We start from the raw sequence: 23,042 nt of genomic DNA, 5'->3' as shown, positions 1-23,042 counted from the left end.
CAGCACCGGGTAATTACTGCTCCCAGTGCTCCCAGCTGCAGCTCCACTCCCTTCCCTTCCTGTCCTCTGAAGTCCCCAGCCCCTCCCAGGGGTGGAGCCACCACCCCCATCCTTCTCTGGCCTCAGGTCCAGAGACACAGGGAGGAGGTGGCCAGGCCCTCACAGCAATCAAGCAACTGGAAGAGGGATGGGCTGCCTGTGCTCCCATGTGGCTGTGTGGTTGTGTGTGTGTGTGTGTGTGTGTGAGTGCACGCATGCATGCGCATGTGCCTGGCTGCCTGGCTGTCTTTGTCCCCATAGGTCTGTTTGTGTATATCTTCATGTTCTTGTTTCTGTATGTCTGTGTTTATGTTTGACTGTGTCTGTATATATCCGTGTGTGTCTATGTATGTCTTTAGAGCTGTATACATTGTTGTATGTGCCTGTATGCCTGGTTGTGTGTCACCTTGGCTATATCTAAGCCCCTAGTGGTTTCTAGATGTTTCTTTGTGTGGGTCTTTGTAGGTCGTGTGTGTGTATGTGTGTGTGTGTGTGTGTCTGTTTCTGTGCCACTGTCTGTATGCCCCCTATGGGTCTGTATCTTGGTCGTGGTGGTGGTTGGTGTGGGAGGGGGATCTGCCTGCCTGTCTTTTGGCCTTTTTTGCCCCTTCCTCCTGCTCTGGAACCTTCATGCAAACGCAGGACTCTGTTCACTGTGCCTTCAAACACACTCTTCACCTCCCCACCCCATCCACACCTTTTCTCACTCTTCTTCCCTTGCCTGCAGGACTGTCCATCCATACGTGAAAAAACACACCCCATCCTGGACAGCTGAACTCAAAAACCACCTCCTTTAGAAAGTCCTCTCCCCACAAATGTGATTTCTTTCCCAACTCAGTAAACATTGACTGAGGATGTGCTCTGTGACTCTGGACACAGACACACTTGGGATCCAGTCCTAGCTCAACCACTTCTAGCCTTGTGTCCTCAGGCAACCTATTTTGCTTCTCTGTGCCTCAGTTTCCTCATCTGTAAAATCGAGCTAATAGCACACAGGGTTGTTAGGAGAATGTCATACAGGAAAGCATGAACACAATGCCTGGCCCAGAGTAGGTGCTCAACAAACAGTTGAATCCCCATACCTTATATCCTCCACAAAAAAGTGAACACCTTGAGTTCCAGAGAGCTCTCAAAGTTCTTAGAATCCCCTGCTCTCTTCTCTAGGCATCCTACACAGGGCAGAACATGAACTGGACCAGACAGAACAAAAGGCAGATTCCAGTCCAGGGAACTGCTGACAAATATTGCATGAACCAGCTCCCTGAGCCTGCTTAGGCCCAGAGGAGACTGGGCCCTTCCAGAAGGTAAAAAGAGATGACCTCCAAGGCAACCTCTCAAGGGCCAGAGCATGTCAGATAGGGCAGGAGGTAAATGGTAGAGGTGGAAGGGACCATCTAACTCATGTTGCAAAGTGGTGGCCCACAAGTTGAATTTGACTCACAAGTTTCATTTGGCCTACTCACTGTTTTTAAAATTAGGAGATTTCACAGTAAAAGTCTAGATTTCTGATTCTCTCAAAATATTGGAAGATCTGAAAATACAGGGCCCCATTACTGCATGTGACAATTAGATGGAGGGGAGGAGCTGCTGTCCCTACTTTAGGTGAAGCAGGTACTCTCCAGGTTACCCCGGTCGTCACCAATCCCTTTTGCCTTATACTGTCCCATTTTACAGAAAGGTCCTCACTTTACACAAGGGTCCACACTTTACAGAAACATCCTTCACTTTACAGAAGGGGCCTTACTTTACAAAAAAGAGTTCCTCCATTTTACAGAAGAGTCTTCTATTTTGTCAAAGTGTCCTTCATTTACAGACAGGTCATCCATTTTACAAGACTCTTTAATTTACAGAACTATTCCTCACTTTAGGAATATCCCTCCACTTTGCAGAAGGCTCCTCCATTTTGTAGAAACTTCTTCCCTTTACTGAAGAGGGCTTCTTTTTATCAAAGAGACCTCCATTTATAGAAAGCTTCTCCATTTTGCAGGAGGGAACATTCTCGGAAGCTCCTTACTTGTCAGAATGACTCCCACTTTCCAAAAGTGCCTTCACTCTGCAGAAGGTGCCTGTTTTTCTGCAGAGTCCTTATGTTCAAGAGACCAGTCCACTTCAGGGAAGGAAGCTTCAGGCTCGCTACAGGGTTCCTGTAGACAGCTCCCCCTGCACTTCTCACACTTGACAGAACTTTGAGTTTGAACTTTCAGAGAGAACATCTGCTAGGCCTACCAAGGCCTGGGTGCAGTCTGGCCAGAAAGGTGGAGTGGGGCAGCTGGGCTGGACCTCAAGTTCAAGGGGCAGGTGGGAAGAGGTAGGGCAGCTATGCTTTTTCCCTGCTTTTTCCCAAGCTGAGGGACTTCCCTTCCCCCCATGGAGCTGGCTCTCCAAAAGGCACTTTCTTATTTGCTGTTGTTCTTTCTTCTCCACTCCCTCTGTTCCCTTTCCCCATCCCACCCCACCCCCAGGAATTCCAGCTGTCCCTGGGGCCTACCTCTCAGCTTGGAGAGGCAGAGATCTGGGGGCTGCAGGGAAGAGCATGCATTAGGGGTCAGGAGGCCTGAGTGCTGGGGCCAGCTTCTGCCCACTCTAGCATCTCACCAATTCCTCACAATGAGGAGCACACACATATTCTCCCCATTTTGCAGATGGGAAAATTGGAGTCCAGAGCTGTGAAGTGACTGCCCAGGTCACCAGCAAGTTGATGGCCAAGGTCTAGTCTGGGAGCCTATTAGCTGTCTTGAGATTAAGCCAAGGCTAAAGCTGGGAGAAGGGAGAGGGGTGCTGCTGGCCAGGGAGGGGGAAAGTTGTGAGCTGAAATTGCCAGAAAGAGAAAGGAGAAGCACAGTCTAGTCCAGTGGGAAAGGGCAAACGGAGGAGTCCTTGTCCTCAAACTTAGCTAGAGGGTAGACCTGCTCTGCCAGTAAGCCCAGAAGCATGTGCTCAGGGCACCTGCCAAGCAGGCACAAGCAGCAACCAGAAACAATTTTTGGAATGATTTTCCTATTTCAATAACATTAAGTTGTCATGGAGAAATTCAAAACTCTGTTATACTTCTTGACGCTTATTTTACAATTTTGTATGGTTTATATCACCAATTGAATTTGAATGGGGGGGTGGCAACCATTGTCTTTTCACTGCCATGCTGCCTCTAGTAGGGATCCTGCCCCGATCTGAGAAGCTGTCTCTGAGGAGCTGTCATGGGGAGTGGGGCTGGATTCTGTGTCCGTCTCTCGCTGGGTTTGCTTGTGCTTCTCACTGTGTCGATAGCTTTATAGTGGGTTGCAGCCTGCGGCCTGTGGGTTTATATGTGTCTGTGTGAGTAGTTTTGTGTCTTCATAGATATGCGCTTCTGTTGGCTTTCAAATTTAACCCACATGGTTCTGTGGGTGGGGGGCACTATGTTTTTTCCCTCCTTTGTCTCCTGGACTTCCCAAAATCAGGGAGCTGAGATTATCCTCAACACCTGAACCCATGCGGTCCAATCAGCGAGTGTAATCACGCCACCCTTCCTTGGAATAGTCGAGTACTACAGGTTTTAAATTATTGACCTTAGGGGCCGGCCAGGTGGTGCGGCAGTTAAGTGCGCACGTTCCGCTTCGGCGGCCCGGGGTTCACCGGTTCGGATCTGCTTGGTAAGCCATGCTGTGGTAGGCGTCCCACATATAAAGTGGAGGAAGATGGGCATGGATGTTAGCTCAGGGCCAGTCTTCCTCAGCAAAATAGAGGAGGATTGGCAGCAGATGTTAGCTCAGGGCTAATCTTCCTCAAAAGAAAAAAATTATTGACTTTACTTTTTAATAAATAAGACCAGATTCAAGGTTATTCCTGAAATAATGTCATTGTCATGAGTATTCAGGTGCCCGTTGCAGGGAAATTGGGTAGAGCCACAGCTTGCCTGAGGCTTAAATGGACAAGAGTCTAGGAGGTCCTGGCTGCCAGGTGCTGCCTTGGAGGCCTGGCTCTGCCTTATTCACTCAAAGTTCTCCTTGACTAGGTTACTGAAATTCACCCCAAAAAAATACAGTTAGATTTGAATTTCAGATATATAACAAATAATTTTTTAGTGTAGCATAATGATTTTTTAGTATAAGTATGCATGAGACATGCTTATACTATGAAGTTATTCATTGTTTATCTGAAATTCAAATTTAACTGGGCATCCTGTATTTTATCTGGCCATCCTGTCCCCGGCCTCTCCCTCCCCTGAGCTTCCCCAGTCCTGACACGCTGACCCCTTTGCACTTCCTGAGCCACACTTAGCTTTTCCTGAATGAGAGTCTCTTGTCTTTGAGATTGGGAGCTCCCTGAAGGTCAGGATCAAGATTTCCCTTCAGCCTGCTGAGGGCTTATCATGGTGCACACCCCAACTCCTACAGCAGAGCTGGGACAGCACCCAGGCACTCCAAGGAGTGCACAGGGTATGCTTCCCATCAGTGATGAGAGACACCCGAGTGGCAGTGGTGGTTGTGTGTGTGCACATTGTGCCAAGCATGTTGCACATGGACACGTGAACAGCTCTGTGGTTCTCACTAGGTCTTTGAGGGCTGTGCACAGTGGGTGTGTGGCTGGGTACGTTTTCACAAACTGTTATGAGGTTTGGTGGTGTGATTTTCTGTGTGTGGGGTGGGGCCCTTTGTGGCCTGTGCTCTAATGGGCACTGGGGACTCTGGTAAACCCAGTGGTGGAGGGGACAGTGCTGGTAGAGGACCTTGTCAGGTATGTAGATGTGGGTGTGAATACGTGTGTGAGAGAGAGTGTTGTAGATTATCAACCATAAAAAATGGGCTGGAGAAAATGAATGCAGGACTTAGCTGGGTGGGAAAGGGATGAGGTAGCAGAAGGGCTGTGGTATCTAGGGAGGGGGAGGGCCTCCCACGGGAGCTCCCCTAGGGCAGACATGGGATTTTCACATCCCCAAGCACAGAGTCTACCGAGCTCAGAGCAGGGCTCAGAAATATTTGGGGGAGTAAACTAAGCCGAGGGAAGCCAGAGAATTCAGTGGGGTTGTGAGGGGCCACAGAGGCCTAGCTGAGAAGTTCTTATTTTCCCCATGGGCAATGGGGGAGTCACAGAAGGTTCTTGTGCAGGTAAGTGGCATGACCTGAGCTCGAGGTCCATCCAGCCACCTGGAAGGAGGAAGACCTGGGGCCAAGGGGGCTGCTGAGGGAAAACACAGGAGGAGACAGGGAAATGTAGACAGAAGGACAGGGAGGGGGAACACTGAAATAGGAGAGGGAGGGATCTTGAACCTTATTCCCTCAGTGGAGCCTTGCCTGGTTCTTGGCCAGGCCTAGACTCCTGAACTAGGACCCTGTCGTCATCTTCCTGTGGGCAGGCTTGTGGGTGTTGCTTTCACTAGCCATACTACAGCTCATGACTTTCTGAAGCACTCGAGTATACCCCTGCCCCTCCTGGTTCCTGTCTTTTCCAGCTTTCCCTTGGAGAACAGGGTTAAGAAAGACATCCAGTCCAGGACTGGTCTGCTGAAAATCTGCCACTGACTTGCTGTGTGACCTTGGGCAAGTCACTGCCCCTCTCTCTGCCTTTCTCTCTTCATTAGAAACTGGGCTGACAGCCTCTGCCCCTCTCACTTAGGAATCCATGGTGTCCCAGAATATTTAAATTTCATTCAGTCTCCCATTCTGCAGGGCTGCCTGCAAGGAGGCAGAGAGATAGGAGAATCAGGCCCATCTATGGGCTCCCAGGTGAGGTGGGTAAGGAGGGAGCAGAGGGTGGGCCAGAGTAGGGCCGCAGAGGGTGGTATGATCACCCTATCCTCAGGACAGGCAGTGGAGCAGAGGGAGAGAAGGCCCAGCCAGGGGCCCCACTGCCTTGTACAGACTGGGTGGGGAGGGCTTGCCCAGGGAGGCCCACCTGCTTTGAGGTGTGGAGACAGAGCCAGGTGGGCTCCTCTAGGCCCAAGGGGGCAGACAAGGGGCACCTGGGACCCTGGCACCTATGTGTGTATCTCTGAGAGGGGTCTCTGCATGGTGGAGTGCCTGGCTTTGCTTGCTGGATTTCTGGCCCTGTCAGCTACTCTCTGTGTCTCCTCCTTTCTCTTGCCATGTGTCTCTCAAAGTATATGTCCACATGTGCCGCCCTCCAGGTGATTCATCCTCCTCAACCCCACGCCCAGGGGGAGGGCAGGGCAGGACCAGGCCAGGATGTGCTGAGCAGGGCAGGGTAAGCAGCCCAGCTGAGCTGAGAGGAGTACCTCCTCCCTCTTGGCCAGGGCCCTGCCTGCTCAGGTGGGAAAGGAAGCGGGTAATCTGCACCCAAAGCAAGGTACTAGGTGGGCGCAGGGTGGGGCTCAGCCTGGGGCCTGGGGCACCATGTTTCCTCAGGCTGGGAGGGGACCATGGCCTGAGTTTCCTGGGGCCTACCTAGCTGAACTGTGGCCAGGGTGGGGTCAGGAACACAGGGAAGCTGCTGGAACCCTGTGGGTTGGACTACTCCTTCCTTTCAGGACTGGGAGACCTAAAATTCCCTGTGACTTTTTTTGCCTATGTGACCCTATAGGGTGTCTCTGTGCATGTTGTAGTTATGTGTTTTTGCAGCAGAGGCCATATGTGAGACCATAACCATTTAGACCAGGAGGCAAGTGTCACGTGTGTTTGTATGTCTGAGCCCCTAGGACCCAGGGATAGCATGGATATGTTTGTTTCAGAATATGATGTAGAAAATTATGCCATATGTCTGTGATTGTGTGTCTGTGTTTCTGAGTACATGGTGGTGTGTGACTTGTGCTGTTTTGCCATTGTGGGAGGTTGTGTCTGACATGGTATAATGACCCTGTGTGGCTATAGTCTTTATGACTGTGTGAACCATTTGCAGGCATGTGAACTTGCAATACTATATTATGGTGTATATGACACTTTGTGGCCCTGCGATTGTGAGACACAGTATAAATGACACTGTATATCTTTGTGACTCAGTGGAACCCTATTTGAGGAATGTAATGTAAGTATGTAAGTGGGTATATGATGATAAGTGGTTGGGTGATTGTTGTATGAGGCTCTGTGTGAAATGGTAGGCTTGCCACTGTGTGACTGTGTCTTTGTGACTGTGCATGACCATGCTTGCCAGTGTATGTGATACTGTGAGGCTGTGTGATAATATGTGAGATTGTAACTGTGGGTCTTTGTGACTGTGTGTGACCAGGCTTTCAGGAGCATGATAACATGTGATTGGATGTTTGAATTTGTGTGGCCCTGCAGCTGTGTGAAACAGTGTAGATAACACCATGAGTCTCTGTGACTGAGTGGCCCATTTGTGACTGGCCATGTATGAGACGGTGTGACATAGGGTAACAGACTCTCTGTGGCTGTGAAAAGCCGTGTGGCTGTGGCACAGCAAAACCAACATGATGTGCGGGTGGAAGCTCTGGGAGCTCTTGACTGCTGCTTGCTCTCTCGTCCTCACACCTGTTGCCTGCCTCCTTGCCTACACGACAGCCTTTCGTGGCTCCCTTCTGCCCACAGTATAGTTGCCCAGCTCCTCAGCCTGCCATCCGGGACTTGCCCTCTCCACTCTGCCCTCCCCCGCCCCCCCACCAACTTCTCTGTCATCTAAGATGCCCTACAGCTCCCTGCCCAGCCAGGCCCACCTGAGCCCCACACTCTTTCTCTCAGGACATGTCATCCTTGGGGGGTCCCTCACTGCCTCCCAGACTGCACTTTCTTGAGTGTGACTATGTGCTTCTGCAGGGCCAAAGACAGAGGTAGGTTTAGGGAGCCCACAGTGAGCGAAGAAGGACAGTGCAAAAAGACCTCCCTTTTTCTGAATTTGTTGCCTGCTGTTTTAAAGCTATTCCTGTGATCTGAACTCTGGGTGCTTGTTGGGTGTAGGTGTGGAAGTAGAGGAGGGTAGTACAGATTAGTGAGAAGCTGGGATTTTAAGAAGCAAAACTTTTGTTTGTGAAATACAATTCCGTCATTTTCAAGCACACTCAACTATATAAAATTGAAGACAAGGAAGTCCAGATATCCTCAGGACCTTAAGAAAAAGGATGAAGGATGGTTTAGGCTCAGCGTACCCACTGGGGCTATATAAATAAGAACGGCAAACACATACACAAACTGTAGGGTGCTAACGCCCACCCCCAGCCTGGTTAAACTCCCTAGTAATAACGCCTGCTGACATACAAAGAATCGATGTACTAATCACAAAGAACTCTTATCTACTGATAAAAACAGCCAGCCACAGCCCTGGGCCTGGCTCCCCATCTGAGGGCTGGAGTAGGAGCTTTCCAGAAGGGCAGTGTGGCCAGGTAAGGGGCTCAGGGAAACACAACATCCCAGATATCTCCAAAGACATGCAATTCCCCAGTGCCCTTTGGGGTAACGTCAGTCACTTCATACCCAGTTTCTCCCTTTCTGCAGGGCTACACCAGGGAAACCGGATCCTGGTTAAAAGTTTGTCCCTTGAACCTGGCCAAAGCCTTGAGCCTCATCCAGAAGGTCCCCAGCGACTTCGCTCAGACCCAGGCCCCCCCACTGAAACCCCCAGCCAGCGTCCCTCACCACTGAAGCGGGCACCGGGCCCAAAGCCACAGGGTAAGTGGTTCTAGAAAGGGACAGAGAAATGGCCCAAGAGAGGGGAGAGAAGAGAGGAAAGGTGGGCCTGTGGCAGAGGAGAGGGCTTGTTAGAAGGACAAGAAACACCACGGTCTAGGGGCAGAGGACTGTGGCCTGGGGCTAACGTGAGCATACTGGGATCTTGCCTCAGACTGTGCTCTGTGCCTATCGGGGAAGGTACAGACTGGGAGTTCGTGGTGGGGCTTGTGGCCTGGCCATTGCAGCCACCTCCAAACCTGGCTCACTGGGTTCTCCCCGTTCTCTTTTCCCTGTCCATCTCTCCAGTCCCCCCGAAGCCCAGCTACCTGCAGATGCCCCGGATGCCTCTCCCACCTGAGCCCATTCCCCCTCCACCATCACGCCCACTGCCTGCCGACCCCCGAGTGGCCAAGGGCCTGGCCCCCAGGTCGGAGGCCAGCCCCAGTTCTGCAGCAGTATCCTCACTGATTGAGAAATTTGAAAGGTGAGTCTGGTCCCTGGGGGACCCTGTGGGGGTGAGGGTGGGCCTGGGACAGGAAGGACAGTTATAAGACAGGCCTCTCAGTCAAGCTCATACTCTGCTTCTATGTGTGTCCACCACCCACCTCAGAGAGCCTGTGATTGTCACCTCGGATAGGCCAACCCCTGGCCTCTGCCCAGGTCCCACAGAGCCAGCCATGTTGCCACAGCCACCCCCGCAGCCACCAGTGCCTCAGCTCCCCGAGGGTGAGGCCTCCCGCTGCCTGTTCCTGCTGGCTCCTGGGCCCCGGGATGGCGAGAAGGTGCCCAACCGGGACAGCGGCATTGACAGCATCAGCTCACCATCCAACAGCGAGGAGACATGCTTCGTCAGTGATGACGGGCCCCCCAGCCACAGCCTCTGCCCTGGGCCCCCTGCCCTGGCCAGCGTCCCTGTTGCTTTGGCCGACCCCTACCGGCCTGGCTCCCAGGAGGTTGATAGTGACCTGGAGGAAGAAGACGATGAGGAGGAGGATGAGAAAGACAGAGAAATCCCAGTGCCCCCAATGGAGAGACAGGAGTCTGTGGAGGTACTGATCCATATTCACCAAGAGGCAAGACCATGTGGAGAAACCAGGAGCCTGGCTTTTGCACTTGGTTCTTCCCCCAGCTCAGTATTTCTTGAAACATGGCATTGTTTCCACTTTGGATGTTTGGCTTCCCTGGTCTCCTGGTACTAAATATCAGTAGCAAACCCGTACCCTGTCCTCCATCACTGTGACTACCAAAATGACCATGCACAGTTCCAAATGCCCACTGGGAAAGTTGTTCTATCCTCATCAGAGAACCACTAGCTGAACCTGTTTTTCCATCTTGAAGATGGGCATCCTGGTTGGGGATCTTTAAAGTCCAGTTCTAGCTGGAAAATCCCAAGACTCATTAGCTATATGACATTGAGCAAGTCTCTTCCCTCTCCACTCACCCAGCACAAGCTTCAGCTTCCTTATTTGTAAAATGGAAAGTCTCTCATGTCCAGAGAGACTTCCAAACAGCTGTCCTTTGGAGGGACAAAAGAGCTAGAGACCCCCAGAGTGTGAAGATGAAGGCTCTTGGCAGCAGGAACCCCTTTCTGTGCCCTGGCAGCCTAACACTGCTTCCAAAGGCATCCTTGCACTTAAGTTGCAGCCAGAATACCTGCTCCACCAAAACCTAACTCAAATGTGGGGGCTAAGGCCAGGGACTCAGGAAATATGTGTCCGGTGGATAGGAAACTGGGCCAATGAGTTTTATACATTTTTATACTTTTGTGTTTTCTTCACACCCCAGGTACTCAGCAAGCCTTTGCTGACAGTGAACTGAGTGGGTGAATAAATAACTAACATTTATAGACTACCTAATCTATAGCCTACTATGTTTTATTTATATTAAGTCATTTAATTGTCTCGATTACAAATGGACTTAGATCCTGTTATTATCTGTATATGTAGATGAGGAGACATAAATACAAAGCAGTTATACAACTTATGCAAGCTAATGAATGGCAGAGCTAGGATTTGAACCCAGGAAGTCTGACTTTCCGGCCCACACACTTAACCACTACACTATGCTGAATGAATAGAGAGGGCAGATGGCTGAGTGAATGAGTAGCTGAGTAAGGGAGTGCATGTCATCAGAATTGAGGGGTGGCCGTTATGATGCACTGGGGAGTCAGGGATGAAGCTGGGGGGCATATGGGTCTAGAGATGGGAGATACGGTTGTCCCAGGGTGTCATGGGCTTAGAGTAGCATTTGAGCTGTTCTGAGAATTCTGGGAGCTTGGGTGAGGGTTAGGGTACAGGATGATGAATCAGCAGTTGCCTCTTCTCCCTTCCAGTTGACTGTGCAGCAGAAGGTGTTCCACATTGCCAATGAGCTCCTGCAAACCGAGAAGGCCTACGTTTCCAGGCTCCATCTCCTGGATCAGGTGAATGGCCCCTCAGGGGTCCCAGGGCCCCAGGACCTGATAGGTGGGTTCCAAGGAGGAAAGACTAGGGCCTGAGCCCAACTCCACCACTGGGGCCAAAATCTGGAGTTGGTAAGGCCCCTTTCTGACCTTGACCCCCTATCCTGTCCCTGAAGCCAACTCTGATTATGACCCTAAGCTCGATCTTTGTAACAACCCTCATTCCTAACCCTGGTTGGGTACACCAGCCCTGACTGCAACTCTGACCCAGATCCTGAATTTAACTTTGGCTGTGAACCAGGCCTTGATCCTCATTCTAACCCTGGCCCTATTCCTGACCCCAAATCACTAGAATTTCTGAGGGTAGGGATTTTTGCCAGCTTTGTTCACTGCTCTATCCCAGACTCTAGGAAAGTGCCTGACACACAGTAGGGACTCAAAAATATGTGTTAAGTAAATGGATCTAAATCTGACCTCTCTGACTCTGGGTCTAATTCTGACCTTGACCCCGATCCTGACTTCTCATTGTTCCAACGCCTACCTCCAGGTCCTAACCATGACAACCTGAAATCCAAGCCTCCATATATAATCTAACTCCATTCCTTCTTTCCTCAGTCTCAAGACCAATGCTGATCCCAAAGCTCCACAGAGCTGCCCATAAACACTGCCCTCACCTGCAAGCTGCCCCTTCCTTGGCTCAGCCCCTGGCCTAGCTGGGCTGAGCACACTTGCCCTGCCCCACAGGTGTTCTGTGCCCGGCTGCTGGAGGAAGCTCGAAACCGCAGTTCCTTCCCGGCTGATGTTGTCCACGGCATCTTCTCCAATATCTGCTCCATCTATTGCTTCCACCAGCAGTTCCTGCTGCCTGAGCTAGAGAAGCGCATGGAGGAATGGTGAGGAGCCCCAGATCTAGGTTGCCCACCCTCCTGACCACTTGCCTGCTGAACCTAGGCCAGATTTGTACATGAGAGTTCATTCTTGCCTGCCCTCTCCTTGTACTGCCTTTCACAGAAAGAATCAGGCCCTAATTCTGCCTTCTAGGCCCTCCCAATCTAATATGAAACACAGACCAGGACTCAGAAAAACAACAGGGGCCGGCCCCACGGCCAAGTGGTTAAGTTCACATGCTGTACCTCAGGGGCCCAGGGTTCCACCAGTTCGGATCCTGGGTGCAGACCTAGCACCACTCATCAAGCCATGCTGAGGCGGCTTCCCACATAGCACAACTAGAAGAGCTACAACTAGAATATACAGCTATGTACTGGGGGGCTTTGGGGAGAAGAAGAAAAAAAAAGATTGGCAATAGATGTTAGCTCAAGGCCAATCTTCAGAACAAAAAAAGAAAGAAAGAAAATTACAACAGAATAGCATAGTCCTTAAGAGTATGAGGTTAGGAGCCAAATTGGCTGAGTTCAAATTCCCGCTCTGCCACTTGCTAGCTTTGTGACATTAAGCAAGTTTCTTAAATTACTGTGCTTCAGTTTCCTCATCTATGAAATGAGGATAATAATAATAGCCTACCTTGTAGGGTTGTTTTAAAGATTAAATGAGTTGATACATGTAGAGAGCTTAGACGAGTAGCCAGTATATAATGAGTGCTCAATGAGTGTGCGTTATTGTTATTTGTTATCAGTGCTATGATAGAGCTGAGGATGGAAGGCTGTGGGAATCCAGACAAATGGACCAAACCTAGCCTGGGGCTTAGAGAAGGATTCAGGGAGGAAGTGATACCTGAGCTGAGTCCTGAAGTAGAAGGACAGGGTTTATAGGCAGTCTTCTGACCTCTAGGCTCTCCTCTTCCGATCCATACTTTGAAGTCTATGCCACCTGCCATAATGGTCTTTCTGAACAACAATCAGACCATGTTACTTCCTACTTAAAATCATCTCCACGCTCCCCACACCTACAGGATAAAGTGTGTCCCTCTCACCAGACTGTGACCACAGAGGGCTGGCATGAAGCTGGTTCCTACGTCTCCCCAGTTGACTGTGACCCCTGAGGGCTGGAACCAGTACTGGTCCTGTGTGTCCCCCAGCAGACTGACTCCTGAGAAGTGTGACCAGACTTGGTCATTTTACCTCGCCTACCAGACAGTGACCCGCTCAGGGCCCAACTAAGTGTGACTCATTTGTGTCCCCAGAATCACCCAGCACAATGCTGGGCACAGAATCAATAATCGGTATATGAAGTGGCCCTTACAGTTGAGGTTAGAGTGGGTATTCCAGGACATGTCATTCCTGGTGCTCAAACAGAGCAGACTTGGGGCAGGTGGCAGCCCAGGCCACGGTCTCAGGTCAAGCTGAGCTTGGCCTAATTGGCCTATAAATAAGCAGCATTTCCAAAGGAGCATATTGGTTGAGAAGTAGATTTCCAGGACTGAGATGAGAGCAGCCTGCGTGGGGCTGGAGACCTAAGGAGTAGGGAGATTCTGGAGGACAAAGATCAGCAGGACAATGTCAGCCCCTGCTTCCACCCCAGGGACCGCTACCCACGCATAGGAGATATCCTGCAGAAGCTGGCACCCTTCCTCAAGATGTATGGCGAGTATGTGAAGAACTTTGACAGGGCTGTGGAGCTGGTCAACACCTGGACAGAGCGCTCCACCCAGTTTAAAGTGATTATCCATGAGGTGCAGGTAAGCAGTGAAGCTGAATGGGGCAAACTTGGAGGAGACGTCTGGAGGGACCCACTGGGGGGCTCTGTGGCCAGACCTGAGCCCCTCTGCTTCTGCCTGTCACAGAAGGAAGAAGCCTGTGGCAACCTGACATTACAGCACCACATGCTGGAACCTGTGCAGCGCATCCCCCGCTATGAGCTGCTTCTCAAGGACTATCTGTTAAAGCTGCCGCATGGCTCCCCGGACAGCAAAGATGCCCAAAGTAAGTACACATACCTGGGCCCTGTCCCCCTACCTCCAGACTTAACTCACAAGATCAGCCTTCCATTGCCACATAATTGAGATCCCAGAATAGAACCTCCAAACTGAAAGGCCCACACTGAGGCTCTGGAGTGAGATCCCAGGATGAACCTCCAGGTTGAGATTTCTGCCTGAATACCCAGACAGAACATTCAGGAGTCCCCCAATCTGAAGTTCCCAACTAGAAGCCGAGAGTTTGAGGGGCATGCCCAGAATGATCCCCTAAAGGGAGCCATCCATTTCCTAGGCTGGGACCGCAAGGCTGACTCCTCAACTTGTCCTCAAATGAAGCTGTCCCAAGTCCAAAATGAAACTGAGCCTGAACTCACAGGGACTGAGCCATCATGCTGAGAGCCCAGACTGACTCCCTTACACCGAGCCCCTGATTTTCCATACTCCACATTTAGAGCTCCACTCCGTGTTTGCCAGCCACCACCCAGAATGAACCTCCCAAAAGAACCTCCAAGTCTGGGGCTGGCCCCATGGCCAAGTGGTTAAGTTCGTGCGCTCCATTTTGGCGGCCCAGGGTTTCGCTGGTTCGGATCCTGGACGCAGACTTAGCACCGCTCATCAAACCATGAGGAGGTGGCATCGCACATAGCAGAGCCAGAAGGACCTACAACTAGAATATACAATTATGTACTGGGGGGCTTTGGGGAGAAGACAAAAAAGGAAGATTGGCAACAGATGTTAGCTCAGGTGCCAGTCTTTAAAAAAAAAAAGAAAAATAAAAGAACCTTCAAGTCTGATCAGAGCCCCACAAAATTAGCTCTCTAGAACTGAGCACCCTAGATTGGACCCCATATTTTCTGCCTCCCAGAGTTGGATCTCTAGGCTTAGATACCGCCTCCCCAGACTGAGTCTTCACACACTGAACCACTAGAAGAGTGTTTCATTCTGATTCCTCCAGTATGAGACCCACCCCCCAGGGTCACACCCCAAAGAGTGCTCCCCAGAGTCTCCCCAACTTTCTCTCCCCCAGGCTGTTATTTCCATTCATTCCTTCATTAACGTAACAGCTATTTACTGAGCACCTCGGTATTCTGGGCATTGTCCTAGGCACAGGGGATACAGAGATGAAAAAGACAGACAAAGTCCTTGATCTCAGGGAGTGTATATTCTAGTCAGGGAGACAGACAATAAGCAAAGTAATAAATACATGGGGGGAACATTAGATAGGTGCTGTGTGTAATTCAGAGAATAAGAGGGTGATGTGAAAGGGACTGGGGGGCCTACTTTAGATTGAGCAGCCTCTCTGAATAGAAGATATTTGAGTCAAACCTGAATAACAAGAAGGGAGCCACGTGCAGATTGGGGAGGAATATGCCCTAGGGAGAGGCAACAGCAGGTACAGAGTTCCTAAGGCAGGGGTTGGGGGACCGGGCAGCAGCTTGCATATCTCTGGACCAACAAGAGGGCCAGTGTGATCTGAGCATGACAAGTGAGGGTAGAATGGTAGAAGTAGGGTTGGAGAGAGGAGCAAGACTTTGAAGGCCAAGATAAGATGTATTTTATTCTGAGTGCAGTGGTAGCCATGGGAAGGTTTCAATTGGGATTACTTGGAGAGAAAGAGAGGGAGCCAAGAGAACAGTTAGAAGCTTTTTGCAATAATGTAAGTGAGAAAAGTTGACTTGGATGAGGATGGTAGTGGTGGAAGTAGTGAGAAATGGTTGGATTCAGGATATATTATATTTGGAAGTAGCACTGAAAGAACTAGGGTGGAATGGGTGTGGGGCTTGGGAGAAGGAGTCAAGGATGACTTGCAGATTTTGGGCTGGTGGTGATGGGTCCTGAGACGAGCTTAGGAGTTTGATTTTGGACATGTTCAAAGTGAGCTGCCATTTAGACAATTAGATGAGTCTAGAATCCCGGGGAGAAAGCTTTGGATGTCATTGGCACATAGACAGTATTCAAAGCCATCAGGCTGGCCACAATCACCAAGGGAGTGAATGTAAATGGAGAAGTAAAAGAAGGCCAAGGACAAAGCTGAGGGAGGTGGAATCAGCAAAGGAGACTTAGAAGGAGCAGCCCTAAAAGTAGGAGGAAAACCAGGAAAGTGTGAGGTCCTGGAAACCACAAAAGATGGGAGTAGACAGTTGTGTCCACTGTACTGTCCACTTCCCAAACTGAGCCCCATCCACCCCACCAGATGGGGCACTTTGCTACCAAATCTGGAACTCTAGAAACAGCTAGAACCCTAGAAAGTTTGATAGCTAAGTTCTACAGACATCTGCAGACTAAGTGCCTCATTCCTTCCCCCCAGTATTAGAGCCCCCACTGAGATGCCAGGATGAGCTACATAACCTAAACCTCTAAAAAATCCTTCTAGACTGATTCCCTGGGATGAACCCCATGGACTAACATCTCCAACCTGAGCCCTTAGACTGAACCCAGTCTGAGGTCCCAGTTATAGATTCCCCACACTGGATCCCCCAAACTAAGATCCCCAAACTGGGCCTCTAGAATGCTGTCCCCACTCGGAGATGTCAGAGTGGATTCCCAGTCAGTGCCCTCAGCCTGAGGTCCCAAAGTGAGATTCCCCCAAAAGAGCTTCCAAGTCTGATCTCCTTGGCCACCATTCTATAGACAGGTATTGCCAAACTGAGCACCCTAGATTAATCCCCCCTTTTATTGTCCCTCAGACCAAGACTTGTAGCCTGAGCCCAAAAGACTGACTCTCCAGATCCATCCCACAGACAAACCATTGAGCCCTCAGACTGGATTTCTAGAGTTCCCAGTGAGAACCCCAGAGGGAACTCTGAGATTGAGCTGCCCAGACTAAGCTCCAAACAGGGACTCCAGACTGTGTTCTTCCTAGCCCAAGTCCCCCAGACTGAAGACCCCTTTTTTCCATCCCCCTCACTAAGCCCTTAGACTAATGCCCTAGATTGTCCCCCAAATTAAGCTACCCATGCCAAGCACCATGTCTGATCTTCCCAGTCTCAACTCCTAGACTGACTCCCCCAGACTGAGCCCCCCATTTTCTACCTCTCAGACTTGGATTCATGGATTGAGATTCCCAGGCTGAGTCCAGCAGAAAGAGGTCTCCAGATTGGACCCCATACTGAGACCCAAGAAGGGCACCTCAATGCCACACTGAGTCTGCACATTTTATACCCCTCCTACTGGGTTCCCCAGAATAAAGCCTCCCATTTCATGGCTCTCCGCTCAGAGCTCATGCATTCCGCAGAATCCCATGTCCACACTGAGCTTCCAGGACCGAGTACTGCAGTTTTCCTTCCACACTGGATCCCTAGCATGGCATTCCCAAACTGAAATTCCCCAAACGAGTTCCCTGGACTAGAGCTCCAAAATGAGCCGCCAGTGTAAGCTCCCCTAGACTGGGCCCCAGATGGAGTCCCTTTTACCAACTGTGTGTGCCTGGGCAAGCTGCTCAGCCTCTTGGCCTCAGTTTTCTCATGTGTAGAATGGGGATGATGATGATACCTACCTCATAGAGTTGTCTTGAGGATAAATGAGGTAATCCAGGTAAAGCTGTTAGGACAGTGCCTGGCATGTGGTAAAGTCTCAATAAATATTAGCTGTTTTTATTACTGAATGCCCTAGCTGACACCTTCCATACAGAATGCCCCTAAAATCAGTCCACAGATTGAGTTCCCCTAACTTAGGTTCCTAGTTTGTGCAAATCTCAACCCTATCTGAGTCCCCAGAATGAACCTGAGAGTTTGAGCTTGGCTGACTGAGCTCCCCACACTGAGCCCAGAGATGAACTCCCCAGAAAGGACTTCCCAGTCCAGGTTTCTGAGCTGCGCTGAATGAGAGCCAGCCCGAGATGTGCTCACAAAGCTCCCCAGCCCAAGATCTTAAGCAAACCTCCTTATTTTTTACTCCTCAGACTAAAATCCCCAGGCAGAGCCCCAGAAAGTAACTCCAGGTCTGAGCTCCTCTGAATCATATCTCTGGTTCCCCAGACTAACTCCCCAACTTTCTACTTCCCAGACTGAACTCTGGAGCCAGAACCCTAGACTGGGCTCCCCAGACCAGGCCAGCTGGAACTCCTGGCCACAGCTGCCTACCCTGAGCCCAAGACTCAACTCCAAACCAAGAAAGATCCTGAACTGCCAAGCTCAGACCAGGCCCCACCAAAGCTTCCAGACCAAGCTCCCCCAAACTGCACTCCCTAGCCTGAACTCCCAAATGAAATCCTGGACTGACATCCCCACACTGAAGCCCTAGACAGAGCCCACACACACTGGAGCCCTGGAAATGCCAGTCTGCACCCCACACAAGACATCTCCAGACAGAGTTCCTGATAGCAAAGCCTCTAGTCTCAGCCCAGTGGCATACGCAGGCCTGAGCTTGTATGCCCACACCTTGCCAGAGTCTCCTTCCTGTCCCCTTCCCTGGGTACCTCCTACCTCCACCACCCAGCATGCCCCCTACCCTGGGGTGGGGAGATGCAGAATGTGTAGGAGAAAGGGCGGCTGAGAGAGCAGCACCCACTCTGATGTCAACTCTGCTGTCTCCCAGGTAGACAACGTAGGGCTGCCACCTCTTCTCTGAGTCTCAGTTTCCTCATTGGACAAACAGGCACAACTGCACCTATCTTACAGGGTTGTTGTGAGGATTGAGGGAGCTAATTTATGCAAAGCAGCTATTGGGACGCCCCAGAGAGGGTGGTGAGACCTTGGCCCCATCCTAGGGAGCTCCTAGTCTACTGAGGGATACAGATATATAAATGCACAATGAATACACAGTGTGACTAGTGGGACAGAGGGGAGCAAAGGGGAATGTGGGAGCCCAGACAGGGCCCTAACCCAGCCTGGGAACTCAGGGAAGGCTTACTAGAGGAGGTGAGCTGGATCCAGAAGACTGAGTGGCAGTTGGCCAGATGAAGCAAGACAGGACATATTTAAGGAGATGCAAGTGGAGAAAGTTAGAGATGTCAGCAGAAGCTAGATCACCAAGGGCTTTGAATGCCAGGCTAAAGTGCTGGGTCTTTACCCTACAGACATAGGGGAGCCATTGACAGATTTGAGCAGAGGAGTGACGGGAAGCTGTGTGTGAGAAAGTTCCCTCTGGCAGCTAGGGTGGAAGAGGAGTTGGAGATTGGAGGCTGGCACCTGAAAGGCCTGAGCTGGGACAGGGGCCACGGATGTTGAGCACCAAGACTTGGTCATGGAGGGAGATCCTCCCAGGAAAACAAGACTTGGTTTGCCAACCATATGGACCCTCTTCAGATTCACCTGTGCTCCTCCATTACAGGCATATTTTCTTAGTGGGACAATCCAGCATCATACAGACAGAGTGGAGTACAGCGCAAGTGGGGTGCAGTGCAGCTGCAGCTGGGCCTCAAGTGTGGGCAGGATTTGTTAGTGTGTGGAGATGTATAGGGACTTATTTCAGTTTTTCTTCCTGATGATACCTGGTCACTATAGGAAATATGGAAATTACAGGAAAGACAAAAGAGGGAAAAAAATCACCTATGATGCAAGCCCCCAGAGAATAAGCATGAGAACATTTTGACATATGTTCTTCCTGGTGTTTTTAATACATATATATTTGTGAAATTGAAATCATTTGGTATATCCAAGTTTATATCCTTTTCTTAAAATATTCTGAGCATTTCACAGATTATGAAAAAACCTACGTAAGCATCACTTGTAGAAGTTTAGTATTCCATTATATGCATGCACATTAATTTATTTAACTGAACCCCCTACAGTTGGACATTTTTGTTTCGGTTTGACACTGTTGTAAACACCAACTGCCATGAAAGTGTATTTGTACATAGAACATGTATTTTTTTAGAATAGAGTCCTATAATCAGAATTATTGAGATAAAGAATGGGATCACCTCTTTGTTTCTTTACATGACTTTTTCTGATTGTCAAAGTAATACATGTCCTTTGTCAAAAATATGGAAAATACAGAAAAATCTAAAGACGACAATAAAAACCACCCATAGTCTCACCATCCAGAGACAACTTCTTAACCATGGGTATGTTTTCTTCCAGTTATATATGTAACTATTATTGTTGTTATTTTTAATGGTAATAATAATCTTGTTAAGCTTGTGTTTTATTGGCCGCCAGCTATTCCGTGTACAATGATTCTGCTATTGTGGCTTTAATTCAGACAATTTCTGATTTTAAGTGATGTTGCCATGGACAGCTTTCTGGGATGGCGAGGGTAGGGTCAGGCCAGGAGGAGGTATTCACGGAGCGGAGAAGCCCACAAGAGCCTCTTCTCTGCTCGTCCCTCATCTGACCTCCCATTCTTCCCTCAGAGTCTCTGGAGCTGATAGCCACAGCAGCAGAGCACTCTAATGCTGCCATCCGCAAAATGGTGAGTGGCCCTTCTAGCCCTTGCCCTTCCTTGGCCACCCACCTGTGGTGTCCCTGTCTTGGTGGGACTTGTGACTTGTGGACATCTGAGGGGAGGCAAGTACCCCAAACCTGCCTTTTGCTCACTGTCTTCTACCAGGAGCGAATGCACAAGCTGCTGAAGGTATATGAGTTGCTAGGGGGTGAGGAAGACATTGTCAGCCCCACCAAAGAGCTCATAAAAGAAGGCCACATCCTTAAGCTATCAGCAAAGAATGGGACCACTCAAGACCGATACCTCATACTAGTAAGTGGGGTTGTGGGTGGGCCACGTCCCCACATACACGTTAACCTGGTACTCACTCAAGACTATACCTCCTGCTAGCCATTCTTTCCTCTATTAACTCATTGTATTTTCACTACCTATACTAGGAATTTTTTTTCTCTACTTTACAGATGATGTAACTCAGACTTAGAGAGAAGTTACTTGCCCAAGGTCACGCAACTAGGAAGTGACTCCCATGCCTAGGCTCTTTCCTTGCAATCTTTGTGCCTAGTCTGGGCTGTTTTCTCCATCTATTGCCTTGAGTCCCCAGCAATAAAGCTTCAGGGGTCCTATAAGGTTAGGGAACTGGGCCACACTCCTCCTGGGTCATCCACACATACATCACGAACCTTTTCCTTCCTAGTTCAACGACCGCCTCCTTTACTGCGTGCCCAGGCTGCGGCTCCTTGGCCAGAAGTTTAGCGTGCGGGCACGCATTGATGTAGATGGCATGGAGGTGAGCACCAAGAGGTGGGAAACGGGGACCTGGAGTGGGGCCTTGGTGCTGAGAGGAACAAAAATGTCCTTGACTTTGACCCCAAGTCTGTGTGTGCATGTGTGCAGAGGGCAAGGGTCCTGTGGAGCTCAGTGGGCCTCACAAAGCCTCTTTCTCCTTCCATTCAGCTAAAGGAAAGCTCCAACCTCAATCTGCCTCGGACCTTCCTGGTGTCAGGAAAGCAACGCTCCTTGGAGCTCCAGGCCAGGTACTTGTCCTTGCCTATACCTTCCCTCCAGCCCCCTCTTCCCTTCAGATATGCTGAGGCATTCTAGGCCTAGTGCCAGGTGACAAGCTACCTCCCTAGGGAAGAGATTGTTCCAGAGAAAGGGTGGGTGCCTTTCCCCAAAGATGCAGGCTTGCTCTCCTGGTGGGCTTTGTTAGAGGAGAGGGAAGAATGAGATATTAATCCAAACATGAATAACAACAACGTAAATAGTTTATTGTAGATTCAGAGATTTAAGAGAAATAACAACCAAATGCAATGCTGGGTCTATGATAGGAGCCTGGTTTGAGAAAAACAGCCCTAAAAGACATTTATAAGACAATAGGGAAAATCTGAATGTGAACTGAGCTTTGGGGAATTATTGCTAACTTGCTCAGGTATGATAATGGTATAGTGGTTATACAGGAGAATGGCCTTGTTTTTTGGTGATGCGTGCTGAGGATTTAGTATCACAATATCTGTAATTTATTTTTAAATGATTTATCAATCAAAAAATACATACATATCTACATATGCACACATATATACATACATATATAAATATATAGTAATATGTACACATATATGAAGTAAATATAGCAAAATATTTTTAAAATTTGCATCTATATAGTGGGTATATATTTAATGTACTTGTGCGATCCTGTCTGCTTTTCTGTGTGCTTGAAATATTTCATAATAAAAATTTAAAAAATAATAACAAATTTGGGGGCCGGCCCCATGGCACAGCAGTTAAGTTCTCACATTCCGCTTCGGTGGCCCGGGGTCCGTGGGTTCAGATCCCGACTGCGGACCTATGCACCATTTAGCAAGCCATGCTGTGGCAGGCAACCCACATATAAAGTAACATGGATGTTAGCTCAGGGCCAGTCTTCCTCACCAAAAAAAGAGGAGGATTGGCAGCAGATGTTAGCTCGGGGCTAATTTTCCTCAAAAAAAAAAAAGTAAATAAATAATAACAAAAATAAAAAATAATAATAAATTTAAAAATAATGCCCAGCCACTTAAACAAAGGGGTTTTCACCTCCGTCTTCTACTTGAATGATTATAATAATAGCTCACATTTAATGAAGACTTGTTCTTATGCCAGGTACTGCTTTGAGTTAATGTTAACTTAAGTTTAAATTAACTAGTTGAATCCTTAAAATGACCCCTGAAGTAGCTACCGTTACCATCAACCCCCATTTACAGATCTGCTTCTGACAGGGTGCAAGGAAGTGGGAAATGAGAGTCAGAACACTCATTGCTGGCACTGCATGGAGGCGGGAAAGATGAATATGGGCTAGAGAGTGTCCTCCTGGAGAACAAGAGATGGGAGCTGGGTTTGAAGCTCCTGGAGACTTGAGAGAGCATCTGGGAGGGCTGTAGCTGGGGAAAGCGAGAACAAAGCTGACAACAGGACTGGCACATCCAGGGGAGGGCAGGTGTGGGGCCCAGTCAGGCCTCAGCAGAGCCTGCGTGACAAGCCACGTGACTGGGACACATTTGTCTGCTGGGAGGATGGGAGGGGGAGGGGGCTGCAGGGGGATGCTGGGCCCAGAAAGGTGCACCGAGCGGTATAGGGTTTCCTCCTAGTGGCAGAGGGAAGGCATGGAGGGTTTGCTTTACAATCACTTGTACTACCTTTTAAGAAAAATTTTTTTTTTATTTTTTATTTTTATTGAGTTATTGATAGGTTACAATCTTGTAAAATTTCAATTGTACATTAATGTTTGTCAGTCATGTTGTAGGTGCACCACTTCACCCTTTGTGCCCACCCCCCACCCCACCTTTCCCCTGGTATCCACTAAACTGTTCTTGGT

The 23,042-nt window shown here is 49.5% G+C and overlaps 1 protein-coding gene across 3 annotated transcripts in view; it reads left to right on the top strand.

Moving 5' to 3' along the window:
- The window catches only part of FGD1 (FYVE, RhoGEF and PH domain containing 1), a 39,273-nt gene that overhangs the window by 8,984 nt on the left and 7,247 nt on the right, over nucleotides 1-23,042 (top strand). Inside the window, exons 1-12 of one of the 3 annotated variants that reach the window (XM_046673329.1) lie at nucleotides 1,285-1,343; nucleotides 8,418-8,591; nucleotides 8,898-9,075; nucleotides 9,202-9,640; nucleotides 10,924-11,013; nucleotides 11,737-11,885; nucleotides 13,471-13,627; nucleotides 13,733-13,871; nucleotides 20,160-20,218; nucleotides 20,357-20,503; nucleotides 20,886-20,978; nucleotides 21,146-21,225. In XM_046673329.1, the coding sequence (XP_046529285.1) occupies nucleotides 8,924-9,075; nucleotides 9,202-9,640; nucleotides 10,924-11,013; nucleotides 11,737-11,885; nucleotides 13,471-13,627; nucleotides 13,733-13,871; nucleotides 20,160-20,218; nucleotides 20,357-20,503; nucleotides 20,886-20,978; nucleotides 21,146-21,225 (1,505 nt within the window). In that variant the 5' untranslated portion in view covers nucleotides 1,285-1,343; nucleotides 8,418-8,591; nucleotides 8,898-8,923. Of the gene's footprint in view, nucleotides 1-1,284; nucleotides 1,344-6,306; nucleotides 6,322-8,417; nucleotides 8,592-8,897; nucleotides 9,076-9,201; nucleotides 9,641-10,923; nucleotides 11,014-11,736; nucleotides 11,886-13,470; nucleotides 13,628-13,732; nucleotides 13,872-20,159; nucleotides 20,219-20,356; nucleotides 20,504-20,885; nucleotides 20,979-21,145; nucleotides 21,226-23,042 lie in introns of those variants that run through there. The other 2 variants (XM_046673330.1, XM_046673328.1) reach the window with 2 other exon arrangements.

The sequence above is a fragment of the Equus quagga genome, chromosome 10 (genome assembly GCF_021613505.1).
Source record: "Equus quagga isolate Etosha38 chromosome 10, UCLA_HA_Equagga_1.0, whole genome shotgun sequence".
Lineage (NCBI taxonomy): Eukaryota > Metazoa > Chordata > Mammalia > Perissodactyla > Equidae > Equus > Equus quagga.
This window is presented reverse-complemented; position numbering and strand designations above follow the sequence as displayed.